The sequence below is a fragment of the Rhinatrema bivittatum genome, chromosome 18 (assembly GCF_901001135.1).
Source record: "Rhinatrema bivittatum chromosome 18, aRhiBiv1.1, whole genome shotgun sequence".
Classification (NCBI taxonomy): Eukaryota; Metazoa; Chordata; class Amphibia; order Gymnophiona; family Rhinatrematidae; genus Rhinatrema; species Rhinatrema bivittatum.
The window spans coordinates 49,573,229-49,588,348 of record NC_042632.1 but is presented as its reverse complement, the minus strand read 5'-3'; the positions used below and the strand labels follow the sequence as shown (position 1 = coordinate 49,588,348).

Genomic DNA, 15,120 nt, shown 5'->3' with positions numbered 1-15,120 from the left:
GGCAATCTGCAAGAAGAGGCAGAGCCCAGAGAAGATATCTTAGGTTTACTTATTTTGGAACTTATGTATTTGAGTATGAGCAGTTTTGATGCACAGACTCCTTCAAAACATTCAAGCAAGAATGTGGTAAGCACCTTTATCCACCCTACAGGTATCAAGGAAGTTAGATCTCAAATACAGAGTACAATCAGCAAAGTCCAGCTTCCACATTGATCAGTTTAAAAAAAAAAAAAAACCAACCACTGGCATTTTAATGCCCTACCTAGTAAAGATGCAAGAATGCTGGGCATTCTAACCAAAAAGGTGTTTGACAGTTATTCTAAATCCAAGAATAGCTGCTCTCCAGTTACCCGTGATTCAGTATATGCATTCTCCTCTACAAAAACTGCAGACCTTAACAGAAGGGCGTCCAATAGACAAGATGAATTGTTTTATATCGGTAATTCAAGACGTTGAAGAATGTGGTAAACATTTTATCAGGTCAACCTCCAAGAACTTTGGCAGTAGCTTTTGGAGCCAGAATATTAGCTTGGCTCAGGACCTAAGGTCTCCATTAGGATGTCCATGACAGACTTAACAGAAAGTTCATGTAATAGTCTCTGGAGAAAAGTTAAAAAACAAAAAAAAACCCCATGCATATCAGTAAAGATCACTGTGCTACCCTCCTTACTCTCTCAGTGGCTATAATGGAACAGTCCTCAACTTCCAAGGCAGGTCACTATCAGCCCTACAGAAGACAATACTTCTATTCCAGGCACTAATACTATTTATATCCTTATCGGCCCCCTCATCTGCAGCAGTAGCAGCAGCATCAGAGTAGATCATGTACCAGTAAAACACAGCCAAAGTCTCTGCAACAAATGCAGGCTAATTCAAATTTTTGACTATAATCTAAAAAAATCTTTCCCTATTAAACTTAAGACAGCTTTATAGTGTGGAGGAAAGGCTACAGTATTTCAAACCATCATGGTCTTTAGTAAATCAGGGATACTGATTAAAATTCAAATCTACTCACCCAAACAATCCTCTAAAGAAGTACTGTCTGGATACAGAACAACTCAAAACTCCTTCAACAAGAGCTGTTATCCCTTCTGATGACCAATGCGGTAGAACTGATCTCACTATGGGGAAAGAAACTTTGGATTCTATTCCAAATACATTCTGATTCCAGAAAGACAAGTCTCTGACCCATCTTGGACTTTAAGAATTTCAAGTTCCTAAATAAAGAAAAATTCAGGATGAACTCTATGGATACCACCCTTTCTCATTTAAAGAAGAAAAGTTGGTTTTTGTCCCTGGATTTCAAAAATTTTGATTCACAAATGTTCATAAGAAATTTCTAAGCTTCACCATAGCAAAGGATCAGTACCAATTTCATGTTCTCCCATTTGACCTTTCAGCAGCATACAGAATTTCACAAAGTGCCTTGCGGTAGGGTTGCTCATCTGAGAATGAACAGTGTTTTTGGTTTTCTATAGGCTATTCCTTACAGGAAACATGGTGCTCTTGGTATGTCCTCATACAATGAACACTCTCTTCTATCCCTAGGATTTCTCATGAATTTTCCAAAATTCAATATGAATCTGTCTTGTATTATTGACTTCATAGGATCCCACCTGGACACATCAAATGGCATAGCATTTCTACCTCGAACAGATGAGTTAACCAAATTAATCCTAGTGATCTTAGGCCAGAGATGAGTCTCTTCCCAACTCTTCATGTAAATGCTATGCCACATGGCAGCAACAATTTTACCATTTTTGCACATCTTCCCAAGAAACAAGCTCAGTGGCAACTGAAGTTTCAATGAAACTTGTATTTTCAACTATTGACACACAAGGTGAAAATATCCAACAATGTCATCCAATTTTTGACATTCAAATATGTGAACAGGTCATTTTTTTCACAAAACACAATGTCAAGAAACATTAATGACAAACACATGTACTCAAGGCAGGGAACCTGGACATGACAAAAGAAATTGCTTCATATGAACCATCTAGAATTGAGAAGTCTTCAGTGTTATGAAAGTGTTCAATTTGTAATTAAAGAACAAGCAGGCCGATACAGTACAGAGCGCACTATTAACCCGCGTTTGGACGTGCGTTTTCGATGCGCTAGCTTTACCCCTTATTCAGTAAGTGGTAATAGCGCGTCAAACGCGTGTCCAATTCCCCCCCCCCGAAACTAATAGCGCCCGCAACATGCAAATGCATGTTGATGGCCCTATTAGTTATTCCCGTGCGATTCAGTAAGTAAAATGTGCAGCCAAGCTGCACATTTTACTTTCAGAAATTAGCGCCTACCCAAAGGTAGGTGTTAATTTCTCTCGGCACCGGGAAAGTGCACAGAAAAGCAGTAAAAACTGCTTTTCTGTACACTCTCCGACTTAATATCATGGCGATATTAAGTCAGAGGTCCCAAAAGTTAAAAATAATTAAAAATTAAAAAAAATATTTTTAAATCTGCCCGCGGCTCACAGGTTGAAAACCGGATGCTCAGTTTTGCTGGCGTCCGGTTTCCGAACCCATGGCTGTCAGTGGGTTTGAGGACTGACGCCGGCAAAATTGAGCGTCGGCTGTCAAACTCGCTGACAGCCACCACTCCTGTCCAAAAAGAGGCACTAGGGGCGCACTAATGTCCCTAGCGCCTCTTTTTACCGCGGGCCCTAATTTGAATAATTTGTTTTTTCTGAATCGCTGGCATAGGAGAGTGGGCGCTCTCCTGCGACTTTTACTGTATTGGCCTGAAGGTGATGTTGAGCCTAACCTGAACCAGGTGACAGTGTTCTATATCAGCAAATAAGGAGGAATAGATTCTTGAAAATTTGTGTGGAAGCCGGAAAAATTTGGAAATGAGCATTTGCCCAGAGCAGAGTTCTCTGAATTCCTGGAAATTAGAAACGGATAACAAACAGATTAAGTCAGTAGCTTCAACCACATGAATATTCACTACATGATCAAGTAGTGCAGGAACATTTCCAACTTTGAGGCACTCTACAAATAGATCTTTGTGCAATGTCTTTCAACAACAAATTTCCTGTGTACTGCTCCAGAAAACCAATACTAGAGTAAATGCAGATAATTTCTTACTTCTGTTGAATATGGGATTTCTGTGTTTCCTCCAATTCAACTAGTATTCAACATAATCCAAAAAGTAAGAAGAGTAGGAAGAAAAATGATCGATAGTACCTTTCTGGCTTCATTAAATCTATTTTCTGTGGCTACAGTGCCTAACTAAAACTGAAGATATTGCCATCTCTCATTATGCAGAACTATAGGAATCCCCTGCATCCCAATCTTCAGTTTGTAGCTCTGACTGCTTGGATGGGGAATGTCAATTATTGTCTATACAGTTGTCTACAGAAATGAAGAGAGTTCTAGCTTCAAGGAAATAGTCTACCAGAAGAACATACAACTTTAAATGAAAAAGGTTTACATCCTGGTGCTCATGTTTGTTGGGACCTTTCAATGATTTTAATTGGTATTGTGGATAATCTTTTTTTCTTTAGTCATTAATTTAGCTGTTTACGGTATGTGTGTATATATGTGTGTGTGTATATATGTGTATATATATATATATATAATTTTTTTTTGTTTGTATACTGGTTTAGGTGGTCTATATTGGCCTGGAAAGTGATGTAAATAAAAAGCTTGTAAATAAATGAATGTCCTGTCTGTTACTTCACTGTCTATTGACCTTTTTATGTCATCTGAAAACTAACTTCATAGAGCTCACCTCAGCATTATTGCAAAATACCATGATGACTGGAATGGAGCCCCTATTTTCCACAAACCTACACTTGCCAGATTCCCTGTTCCTTTGGCTCTAAACGTCATTCTTGTTAAGCTTATGAAACCTCCATTTGAATCGCTGGCAAATGATCTAAAATGTCTTTCTTGGAAAGCTTTTTTTTTTTTTTCGTTAGCAGTTACTTCTACTTGAAGAGTAAGTGAATTGTAAGCCTTAGTCTTATACTCTCCTTATATTCAAGTTTTTCACAACACAGTAGTTTGGAAAATGCATCCAAAATTTATATCAAAAGTAGTCTCTCAATTTCACGTGCATTGGTCTTTTCCCAAGAAGAGCGGACTTTTCATTCATTGGATTGCAGAAGTGCTTTACTGTTCTGTTTAGAAAGTCCTCACAACAGTGTTTCTTTCAACTCAGTAAAACAGAGTTTTAGTTACAAAGAAGAGTCCTACTTAGATATCAGATTGCAGCACTTATTGCTACAATTAATATGAACTACATCTTCAAGACAAAGTAAAGGCCCATTAACTTTACTTGGTCTTCCATCCTTATTTTCACTTCTTGCCAAGACAGCAGTTCTGGTCATACACTTCTTCAAAGCTTATTTAATTAATTTCTTCAGCTCTACATTCATCAAATATGGGTTGCAATCATATACTAAAATGCAGGTAACAATATATACCTGTGCTTGGGAGTACCCACGTGTGTGGGTGACTTTATCGTGTTTGCCATGGAGAAAACTAAGTTGCTCATCTGTAACAAGTGTTCTCCATAGACAGCAGGATAAATCAGCTATACAAGTTCTCTCGTCTCATCTTTTAGCTTGCTATTAAGATGAGGATACGCACATGGTGAACAGCTGCCCAGGAAGGTCTATGTGTGACCTCTTCCATCTTGATGGCATTGAATAACATCATTTGCTTGTGTCTTTGATTTATCCTACTGTCAATTGAGATCACCTGTTATAGGTGTGCAGCTTAGTTTTGTGTGCATAAAGCATGTTTTTTGCTGTTTGTTTTCTGCGCAGAGAACATATTTTGTGTACATACTGTGTATTATGGGTGTGAAGAACTTTGTCATACAGTTCACTTTCCACATCTGAGTGATTTATTTATTTATTTATTTGGAGGTTCTTATATACCGCGGTACGTATAGGTCTACATCACCTCGGTTTACAGTAAACAATAACTTAGCAACAGGCTTTACATATAACAGGTTAAACAGAGAAACAAAAAGTAGCAACAAATTTTACCTATAACAGTTAATACAATACGTAAACAGTCAAAATCATCAAGTTTTACATAAATAACGATATCAAGAGACCAAGCTATAGCTCCTGTAAAATACAATCACCAATGGAAAACTTAAACGCAGTGAGTGATGAATGTAGTATGCAAATTCCCTGGCTCCTTACACAAGTGCCATGCATACATGTATCCCAAGTCGGGCCACTGGTTGTCATTGTTGCATGATTGCTGAGAGATTCTCTCCATTGTAATGCCTGGCTTGGAAGCAAACCAAGGCCATTTGTTATGGTAGCACTGCCACTGAGCCATCAGGCAAGCCCCATATAAAGCAATTTATTAATAGCAGTGATTGGCACAGAACTTTCTTGGTAAAGCCTCATATTTCTTTTTAATTTTTTTTTTTTTTTTTAAGGAGATGGCATTTTGGCCATGGTCTCAGGAGAGCCTCCTGTTTACGGTTTTTTTTAACAGATGAAGTGAAGTATTTTACTATTGCTATTTATTTAATGCTGCAAGGCTTACCAATGTGATACAGATACATGTAAGAGAGAATCTGGTTTATGGAACTTGCAGTCTAAGATGCTCAAAAAGATACACAGACAAGACAAATGAAAAGTTTCTGATTACGACAAACAGGACTGTGATTGTGGAGAACCAGGGCCAGAATTCTAAACTTGCAACATACTGTTGCCAAAAGCATGTAGGATTTTACTACTTTAATTAGCATTTTAGTTCAAAATAATGCAGGCGAGTTGCAAGGCAGATTGTATTAAAAAATACTTTTTTCATTTGTCTCTCCATTATAGCTGGCCTTCCCCAGAGTTTGATCCAAGTCAGATTCGATTGATAGTTTATCAGGACTGCGAAAGACGAGGGCGAAATGTGTTGTTTGACTCCAGTGCAGAGAGGAAAACTGAGGATCTATCCATTTCGGTGAGATACTTGAATTATTTAATTGAAACTTGATTGTGGTATATTATGTGTCTCTTAAAAGTTTGATGTGATTAAAAGGTGATCATGATAGAAAATGCTTTGTAATTATTTTTCCTTCAAGCCAAAAGAGATAAATATTATCAATTGTGTTATGGTGCTCTGCCCAGAGCACCTTCCTGTAGTAAATATTATGCTACCTTTCTAAATATAGAAGGTATTACAGAGTATTGTTATTTCAACAAGTTTTCCTAATCTTTTTATATAGTTTTTAATCCCCAATTTTAGCTCTTTTTTTTTTTCAATTTATTTTTTATTCAACAGTTTTTCATATATACAATAACTACTCAGAGCCACCCTCCCAAGCCTCCATCCTCAGTTCAGTAAGAAGGCCTCACTTTTATCAGCCAAGTTTTAAATGTCGACCAAATAGCTTGTAATTTCTCCATCTTGTTCTGCGTCAAGGCTGTCAGATTCTCCATCTGATAAATGTATGTCTTTTTGTACACTGAGAACTTGCAAGATTTATTCTTGACCTTCCAGTGGGCTGCTACTTCGCATCTTGCTGCTGTTAAGATGCGAGTATTTATCCTTTCTGTCCTCCTTGGCATCCCCTCTACTGAGGCCGATAACAGAAAGATAGAGGGTCCTTATCCATTTGAAAACCTGTATTTCCTAGCATGTAGTAGATGGACTCGGGACCAATGGGTATAGTGTGCTCCTGATAGCAGCTGGAGACTGAGTCAGATTTCAATTTGTCGTCAGCCCTATGACATATACTCCTACAGGAAGCTCTGCTCTTCAGTATTTCTCCGTCTCCATAGCAGTTCGGGACTCTATCCACGCTTGCACAGCGTTAGAATATTCTAACCACTACCAGTTCTGGGCACTACCCTTCGAGCTAGCCACAGCACCCTGAACGTTCACCAAAATCATGGTTGTATTGGCAGCGACACTGAGGAAAGAAGGAATCCTCGTACACCCATATCTGGATGATTGGCTGATCAGGGCAAAATTCCCAGAGGAAAGTCATCAGGCAACCACCAGAGTCAAAACTCTACTGGAGAACCTTGGGTAGTTGGTCAACATAAATAAGAGCTGTCTGCAACCCTCCCAATCCCTGGAATACCTGGGAGTCCGGTTCAACACCAGTCAAGACAAGGTCATTCTGACTCCTCCAAGGAGAACAAAACTGATGAACCAATTGCGAATCCTGTTAAGCAGTCTTCGCCCCAAGGTGTGGGACTACCTCCAAATCCTCGGTCTCATGACATCTACACTGGAAGTGGTTCTATGGGCAAGAGTTCACATGCAACCCCTACAGCGTTCCCTTCTGTCACGATGGAATCTATGTCCCAGAACTACTCTGTTTGCCTCCAGCTCCCTGAGGAAGTTTGAACCCAGCTACAATGGTGGCTACAAGAAGACCATCTGAGCAAGGGAGTAAGGCTATCCCTGCCCACCTGGATCCTGCTCACCATGGATGCGAGCCTACGAGGGTGGGGAGCCCACTACCAGGAATCGTCCGTCCAGGGGCAATGGGACAAGGAAGAGTCTAGCCTGCCTAGGCTTCAGTCACAGACTCCGGGGCGAATCGGTCAGTCATGTCTGACAACATCACAACAGTTGCCTACATAACCGCCAGGGAGGAACCAGAAGCCAACAGGTGTCCCTGGAAATAGACCCCTAATGGCGTGGGCGGAATCAAACGTACAAGAGATCTCAGCCGCCCACATCTCGGGAAAAGACAACATCACTGCGGATTACCTCAGCAGAGAAATTCTAGACCCAGGGGAATGGAGGCTGTCAGCCACAGCCTTCCAGTTGATAGTAAACTGCTGGGGAACACCAGCCATGGACTTCCTGGCAACCCGGTCCAGCGCCCAAGTTCCCAACTTCTTCAGTTGCAGACGGGAACCACAATCCCAAGGGATCTGTGCCCTCGACCAGGCCTGGCCACAGGGAATCCTGCTATATGCCTTCCCTCCGTGGCCGCTACTGGGTGGGATAATCCGCAAGATAGAACACCACAGGGGACCAGTACTTCTAGTGGCCCTGGACTGGCAAAGAAGGCCGTGGTATGCAGACATGCGAAGACTACTGACAGGGAGCCCTCTCCCTCTACCTCCACACCAGGATCTGCTTCAACAAGGCCCGATCCTCCACGAAGACCCAACTCTATTCTCTCTTACGGTCTGGCCATTGAGAGGACAGGCCTGAAGAAGAGCAGATACTCAGGGGCGGTGATTGACACTTGGCTCCGAGCACGCAAGTTTTCCACATCTCTAACCTACATACAAATATGGAGAATATTTGAAGCCTGGTGTGAAGACCGCGATATCCTCCCGCAGACAGTCAAAATTCCCATGATTCTGGACTTTCTGCAGTACGGCTTACAGAAGGGGGTTGTCTCTCAACTCCATCAAGGTGCCTGCTACAGAGCTAAGGTGGAGGGTTGCAGCCTAGCCTCTCATCCGGACGTCTCCTGCTTCCTGAAAGGGGTCAAACAGATCCGACCACCCCTGAAGTGGCCGGTACCTTTATGGATCTCAATCTAGTCCTAGACTTTCTAGCAGGAGCCTCCTTCAGACCCACCCACGGTTTGTCCCTCCGACTACTAACATTGAAGACTGCATTTCTAGTGGCAGTCTGTTCGGCCCTTCGCATCTCCGAGCTTCAAGCACTGTCCTGTCGAACAGTTTCTCAGGTTCATACTGGGATCCATACAGCCACTTCCTCCCAAAAGTGGTTTCTCACTTCCATCTAAACCAAACCATCTCACTGCCAATGCCAGACGAGCATAAGGACACTGAAGAATCTCGCCGCCTTCACCATCTTAACATTGCAGACTCCTAGTCCGATACCTGGAAAGGTCGGAATTCGTACGAAAGATGGACCATCTATTCGTCCTTCACAGAGGGAAGAAACAAGGGGAAGTGGCCTCACGGGCAACCATAGCCCGCTGGATCAAAGAAGTTATAAAGGCAGCCTACATAGAGGCAGGCAAGCCCCCCAACTCTTCAAGTCAAGGCCTGTTCCACTAGAGCCCAGGAAGTGTCCTGGGCAGAAACCTAGATGCTGTCACCCACCGAAATCTGTCGGGCAGCGACATGGTCCTTCATTCACACCTTCTCTAGGTTCTACCGCCTGGATGTTCAGGCTCGGGAGGACACAGCATTCACAAGGGCAGTAATAAGTGGGCCACGGGCAGCCTCCCACCTGGTTCGGGAGTAGCTTTTGTACATCCCATTGGTCCTGAGTCCATCTGCTACACGCTAGGAAATGGAGAAATTACTTACCTTATAATTTTGTTTTCCTTAGTGTAGACAGATGGACTCAGCATCCTGCCCACGGCTGCCGACAAACATGGAAACCTCGGGTGACAATCCCTGAGAGCAAGACAAACACGTGTAAGCCAAGCTTCCCTATAATTAGGACACCCATACCTACCAGGTGTCGGCGTTTCTCGGTTAAGTGCATTGGCGGTCTCCAGCTATAACCACATCAACCAGTTCAAGTTATCCACAATTGCTTTTCGAAGAGAATACTGAAGAGCAGAGCTTCCTGCAGGGGTATATGTACTAGGGCTGACGTCAGATTGAAATCTGACTCAGTCTCCATCTGCTATCAGGAGCACACTATACCCATTGGTCCTGAGTCCATCTGTCTACACTAAGGAAAACAAAATTATCAGGTAAGAAATTTCTCCAATGTCCAAAATTAAACTATTAATGCTATCCCAGGACAAAACAATTACTGATCACAGCCACCACACTTGTCACATTGACCCTCTGTCTCCACAATTCCTCCAACAGCAATCTGTTGTACCATTGGATTTGAAAATCTCTTGTAAAATTCAGCAGTGTATACATCCAGTCCAGTGACTTATTTATCTTTAATTTTTTAATGGCAGTTTCATTCTCAAAGGCAATGATCTCCTTATTTAATGCCTCCCGTTGTATTGGTGATAGACTTGCCAGATTGACTCTTGCCAGATAGTTATCTATACCCTCAACCTGGACCTGACCCTCCTCCTGATAACTCTTTAAACCTCTGTAAGATCTTTCTAGGGTCATGTATCATTTGCCCCTCCCTTGTCTTGAGCCCCATGACTTGGGACCAGGCCACCTTCCTCTTAAGCTTGAGCACTAGCAGCTGAGATGCTTTGTTCCCATGTTCAAAATAAGTTTGTTTAACTTGAGTTATTTAATAATCGATCTCATTCAAGGACAGGGACTTTAGCTGGGTCAGCACTTTCTCTAACTGAGCAAGGACCCACACCGAGCTCCCTTCTTTGTTTCCTTTCCAATTCTGCAAATGTTTTCCTTAAACCCTCAGCCAGAGTATACCTTTTCTTTTTAGCTAAAGAGGTCGACATAATCAATCTACCTTTCATCACACACTTTAACCCATCCCACAAGGGTGGTCTCTGAAATGTCCCAATTATCTTTTGTAGCCAGGTATTCCTGTATTTCATGTTCGATTTTTACCACACAAATTCTCGTCCCTCTGGAGTGAATCATTCAATCGCCAATACCACTTAGATTGAAAAGGTGAAACATTTAAGAGTGTCAACCATATAGGAGCATGGTCTGCCTAAACTTGTGGCTCTGTACCTGCTGCTTCTACATTTCCTACTAAGGCTGAGGCGCAAAATAGCATATCTGTTCGAGAGTAGGAATTGTTTGGCACGGAATAAAAAGTATAATCTTTAACTGAAGATTTAAGATTTCTCCAGCAGTCCACTGTCCCCAGTGTCTGTATCATTGGTACCAAGCTTTTCCAATGTGATGTTTGCAAGTGTACTGATGGTTTGGAAGTATCCATTTGTGGGCGCATTGTGAGATTAAAATCCCCTCCCAGGATTATAGATCCCTTGGCTAAACCACCCAAATATTCAGCCATATTCTCATAGAAACTCACCTACTCTTGATTCTGGACATATATAGTGTCACGTATTAGCAGGCAGAGAGTAACTGGGGTAGTTGTGCACACACATGTTCCCTCTCATATACACACACATGCTCTCTGTCACTCCCCCAAGCACATACACACACATTCTCTGTCACTCTCCTACACACATGCGCTCTCTCATGCACACACATGCTTTATCTCACTTCCCCACACACAAGCACACATGCAGTCTCTCACTGTCCCACACACATGCTCTCTCACTCACATCCCTTGACGTAGTAGGCAGCAGCAGTCTCCTTCTTCAGTCTCGTGGCCAAGGGAATGACTTCCGGCCACAGAGCATTGGGCTACTTCTGGCAAGGCACACTCCTCAGCAGTGTGGTCCCGCTGAAATTGTCGGTGTGGTAAGTGCTGCCTTAGTAAGTGGAAAAACAGCACGGCCCCGCCAGAATCAGCAGTGTTGCCAGCGGGGCCACGCTGTTTTTCCACTTACCAAGTCCGCGCCGACCCAATCCATCGATGCGGTAGTTATTTGAAGAATGACCCTGTTAGATTTTAAGCCCTCTGGGGAGAGGGCAATACCTACAGCACCTGAATGTAATCTGCTTTGATGTGCTGAAAAATGCAATATAAAAATTTAAAATAAATAAAAATATCTCCATCGAACATAGATATTTGATTAACTGCATGTAAGCGTGTAAATGAAGTATTCTTAAGTAAGGGACCCATACAGTCAGTCTTGGATGTTTGAAAACCAGTCATAAAATGTTCCATAGAAGTTTATTGTTTTGCTGTTGTCATGGTGTCTTTGGAAAATTGCATGCATAATATACAAAGATAAAGGTTGGCAGCAGCATGCAATGCAATAAGCAAATTCCTAGTCACTTGCCCTTTTGCAGTATGGTGTGTGTGTGTGGGATGGGCATGCTCCCCTTTGAAAAGGAATATCTGTTTATTGCTCCCAACAAGTCAGCAGCCTAGGATTTTGAGGAGTTTCCCAATGTATTTGTAATCCTTCTTCTAGTAACCCAAACTGTGCCAGGTTTTGATGCTCAGTTTTTTGTTTTGTTTTTTTTAATGCAAAAATCCATTGCAACACCTTTTGCTTTGTTAGCAGAAATTTAACACAAGCAATTTCACACCTACAGTATCACATGCAAAAATGCCTTGAATTTTAAGATATTGCTTGTACTTTTTGCAGTATTTGGCACATTTAAAACAACTGTATAAAAACAAATGTGACTAAGGATTGCTCTGTAGAGCACCTTTGTTGGCCTACTAAAGCACTATAGATTCTCTTTGCCCATATTTGAGCCAAACGGTGCCTTGCAGAAAAACATGCATTGACTAATAATAGGATGCTATTATTTTAATGTTAAAATGGCTCAGAGGTTCTTTGCATCTTAGGAAATGCTAACAATGTGGTGTTATAATGGATCTATTCTTTGAGATCCTGCCAAATTGGACACTTTCAGAGACAGATCTCCTCTCAGGATTGCATAAGCTACCCTTGAACAACAGAGTCTGATATCTTCTGAGGGCAAATAAAAGGTGTCTGTGAATTTGGGTGAATCCTTTTTGTGGGCATACCTGTGGGAGTAGAGAGTGCATTGAGGGAACAACTGTGGTGGTTGCTCCTCCTGCATGCTCAAATAAGGTTTTTTCAGGCTATGACAAATTATTTTTTAATGAATATTTCTGAGATATGTGCTTGTATTTCCCAGATATGTGCTTTTGCAACAGTAGCTATTCAAGCAAAGTTTTTCTGTGCCATACATTAAATAGTTTGCTTGAATCGAGCTCTATGTCTGCTGAAGTTTGGTACATATCTTCTCGGGTATGCTATTCAATGACTCTCTTCCCTTGCAACTATTGGAATGTCAGGATAGATTCTAATATATGGCAAGTATATATGTTTTATATAGGTCTACTTTTAATCTAAGTTTTTTAATTTGATGGTTTTAATTTCATAATTAATGTTTTGAACTGTTTTACTGTATTCTGTTCTCAGTAGTATATTTGATAATTCTGTTCTGTGTAAACGATGTGAGATTCTGAATTGAATGTCTGTATGAAAAAAACAAATAAATAAGTATTTGAACCTAAAGTCAGGAATTTGTTTTTCACATCAGTCTCTGCACTCTGCATGTACTACCTCTGCTGTGTACCAAAGCTGACACACAATGCTGTGAGCCTTAACCCTTCAGCCCAGTTAGATATTTTGGCTGTAAAGCCAACTGCCTGGGATGGTAACCTTCACGTGTGTGCGCGGTGGTTTTATAACATGCAGAAGTCAATGCGTAATGTTATAAAATTGTGCATGCGGGTAGCGGATTTTATATCTGTGAGCCCTTGAGCACACAAGTGCCCAGTCGCACGCGAAAGTGGGTGGGTGGGTGTGTGTGTGTGTGTGTGTGGGAGGGGGTAGTTTTAGTAGATGTGCACAGCGACGCAATAGGCCCTGTTTCCTGTTGCCTCCCAGTTCGCTCCAATAAAGGAGCGGACTGGGAGGGAACTTCCTAACCCCCTTACCTAACCTGCCTCCCTTTCCCCTACTAGCCCCAAACTATAAAACCCCGCTAACTAACCTTTTTTTTTTGTTTTACAACTTAGCTGCTCTCTGGAGCTGCAGCAGGTTGTGCGGGCCGGTGGGATCCTGACACGCGCTTCAGCGGGTCAGCACCTAATGGCAGTGTGCTGGCCCACCCCTTCATTGGGTAGCCCTTCCAATGCGTGTACTGGGAGATACACGCGTGGCTGCAGGCCTGCAAAAATCCCTATGCACGGGTCCAGCTGCATGCGTATCTCCCCGATTCTGCGTGCTCGGGGCTTTTAAAATTCAGCCTTTAGTCTTGATTAATGAAATAATTTTTTCTCACTTATGCAGTAGAAATGATTTTTGCAAAACTCACAATAATGTAGGCCTTATCACTTTGTTACATACAGACCAAGATTCTTTCTGCAGAATGCATATGATTTGAATCTTCATATCTGCGTTTAAAATGCCTCTAGCACTTTGGAGTGCAAAGCTACATGCTAACAGGTATCCAATTGGCCATTACACTACACATTTTCCAGCAAGTACATGCTCTTGGTTTTATGAGGACTGAAACTTAGTGGCCGTAGAGGCATTCCTTAAAGATAACTGATATAGCAGTCTGTCAAGTTACTTTTAATCACATGGGTTACATTCTAGAATTGCATCCAGAATTGCTCAGTGTTCTATATTTTAGGGATGATTTGCTGCATGGAAGTTGCTGACAGATGGTATCTAAATGATCTTGAACATGTTGACCTCCTTTACCCTGCAAAAACCTAAGTTCATTTCATTCTACTGCCAAGATCAAACATTTTAGCACACACGTTCTCACACAGCAATATCTGAAACAACTATAATCTTCTGAGATTTTATAGCAAATTAGCATTCCCACCAGAAACATTCAAAATGATTTTGAATGCTACAGCTCTCATTTTCAGCTTGCTTTATTTTACTGTTTGCTCTTGTTTTGATGTACTAGATACAAAATTAATAGAGATTTGTATCTATTTTAGGTTGTCTTTTAAGAAGGTTGTTTTGTCCATTTTTAGCTATTGTTTTTGGATGCTAGGAGCAGGTGTATCGTATTGAGCCAAATATAAAATGCTGTCAAATATGATTATCTCCTTATATTTGGATCACTATGTTAGGAACACTTAGGGGATGCTGTTTTACTGTACTGCTGTTTGTCTTTTGCAAGAATCCCAAGCACAAAACAAAAGTGGAGGATTAACCTAGTGGTTAGAGCAGTGGGCTACGAACCAGGGTTCAAATACCACTGCAGCTCCCTGTGACCTTGAGGAAGTCTCTTTACCTTCCATTGCCTCTTGGTACAAAATTAGGGCCAGATTCATTAAGGCTGTTCTCCCATTTTATATCTATGGGAAAAACTCTTAGTGAATCAGGTACTTTGATTGTAAACCTCTCTGGGGATAGGGAAATACTTGCAGTACCAGAATGTAATTGCTTTGAAGAGATGAAAAGTGGAATGAATATAAATAAATAAATAAATACTACTACTGATTGCTTCCATAGCACTCCTTGACATACCCAACACTATACAAAAACACATAAGACACTGTTTCTACTCTGTAGAATTTACCGTCTATTCAAGACAAACATACAGGACAAAAGAAACTTTGAGAATTTCATTTATTAAGGGAATAGATAAAATCAATATGGCTGTGATTGGGGTAATCTAAGATCTGTAATGTCAATAGATCAGCACACCCATAGTTA

General features: G+C 41.4%; 1 protein-coding gene across 4 annotated transcripts in view; it reads left to right on the top strand.

Annotated features, from left to right (window-relative positions):
* Positions 1 to 15,120, top strand: part of LOC115079746 (rap guanine nucleotide exchange factor 6-like) — a 401,516-nt gene that overhangs the window by 61,454 nt on the left and 324,942 nt on the right. For all 4 annotated transcript variants that reach the window (XM_029583573.1, XM_029583570.1, XM_029583572.1 and 1 more), the window contains exon 2: positions 5,807 to 5,933. In XM_029583573.1, coding sequence (XP_029439433.1) covers positions 5,807 to 5,933 — 127 coding nt within the window. The remainder of the gene's footprint in view (positions 1 to 5,806; positions 5,934 to 15,120) is intronic.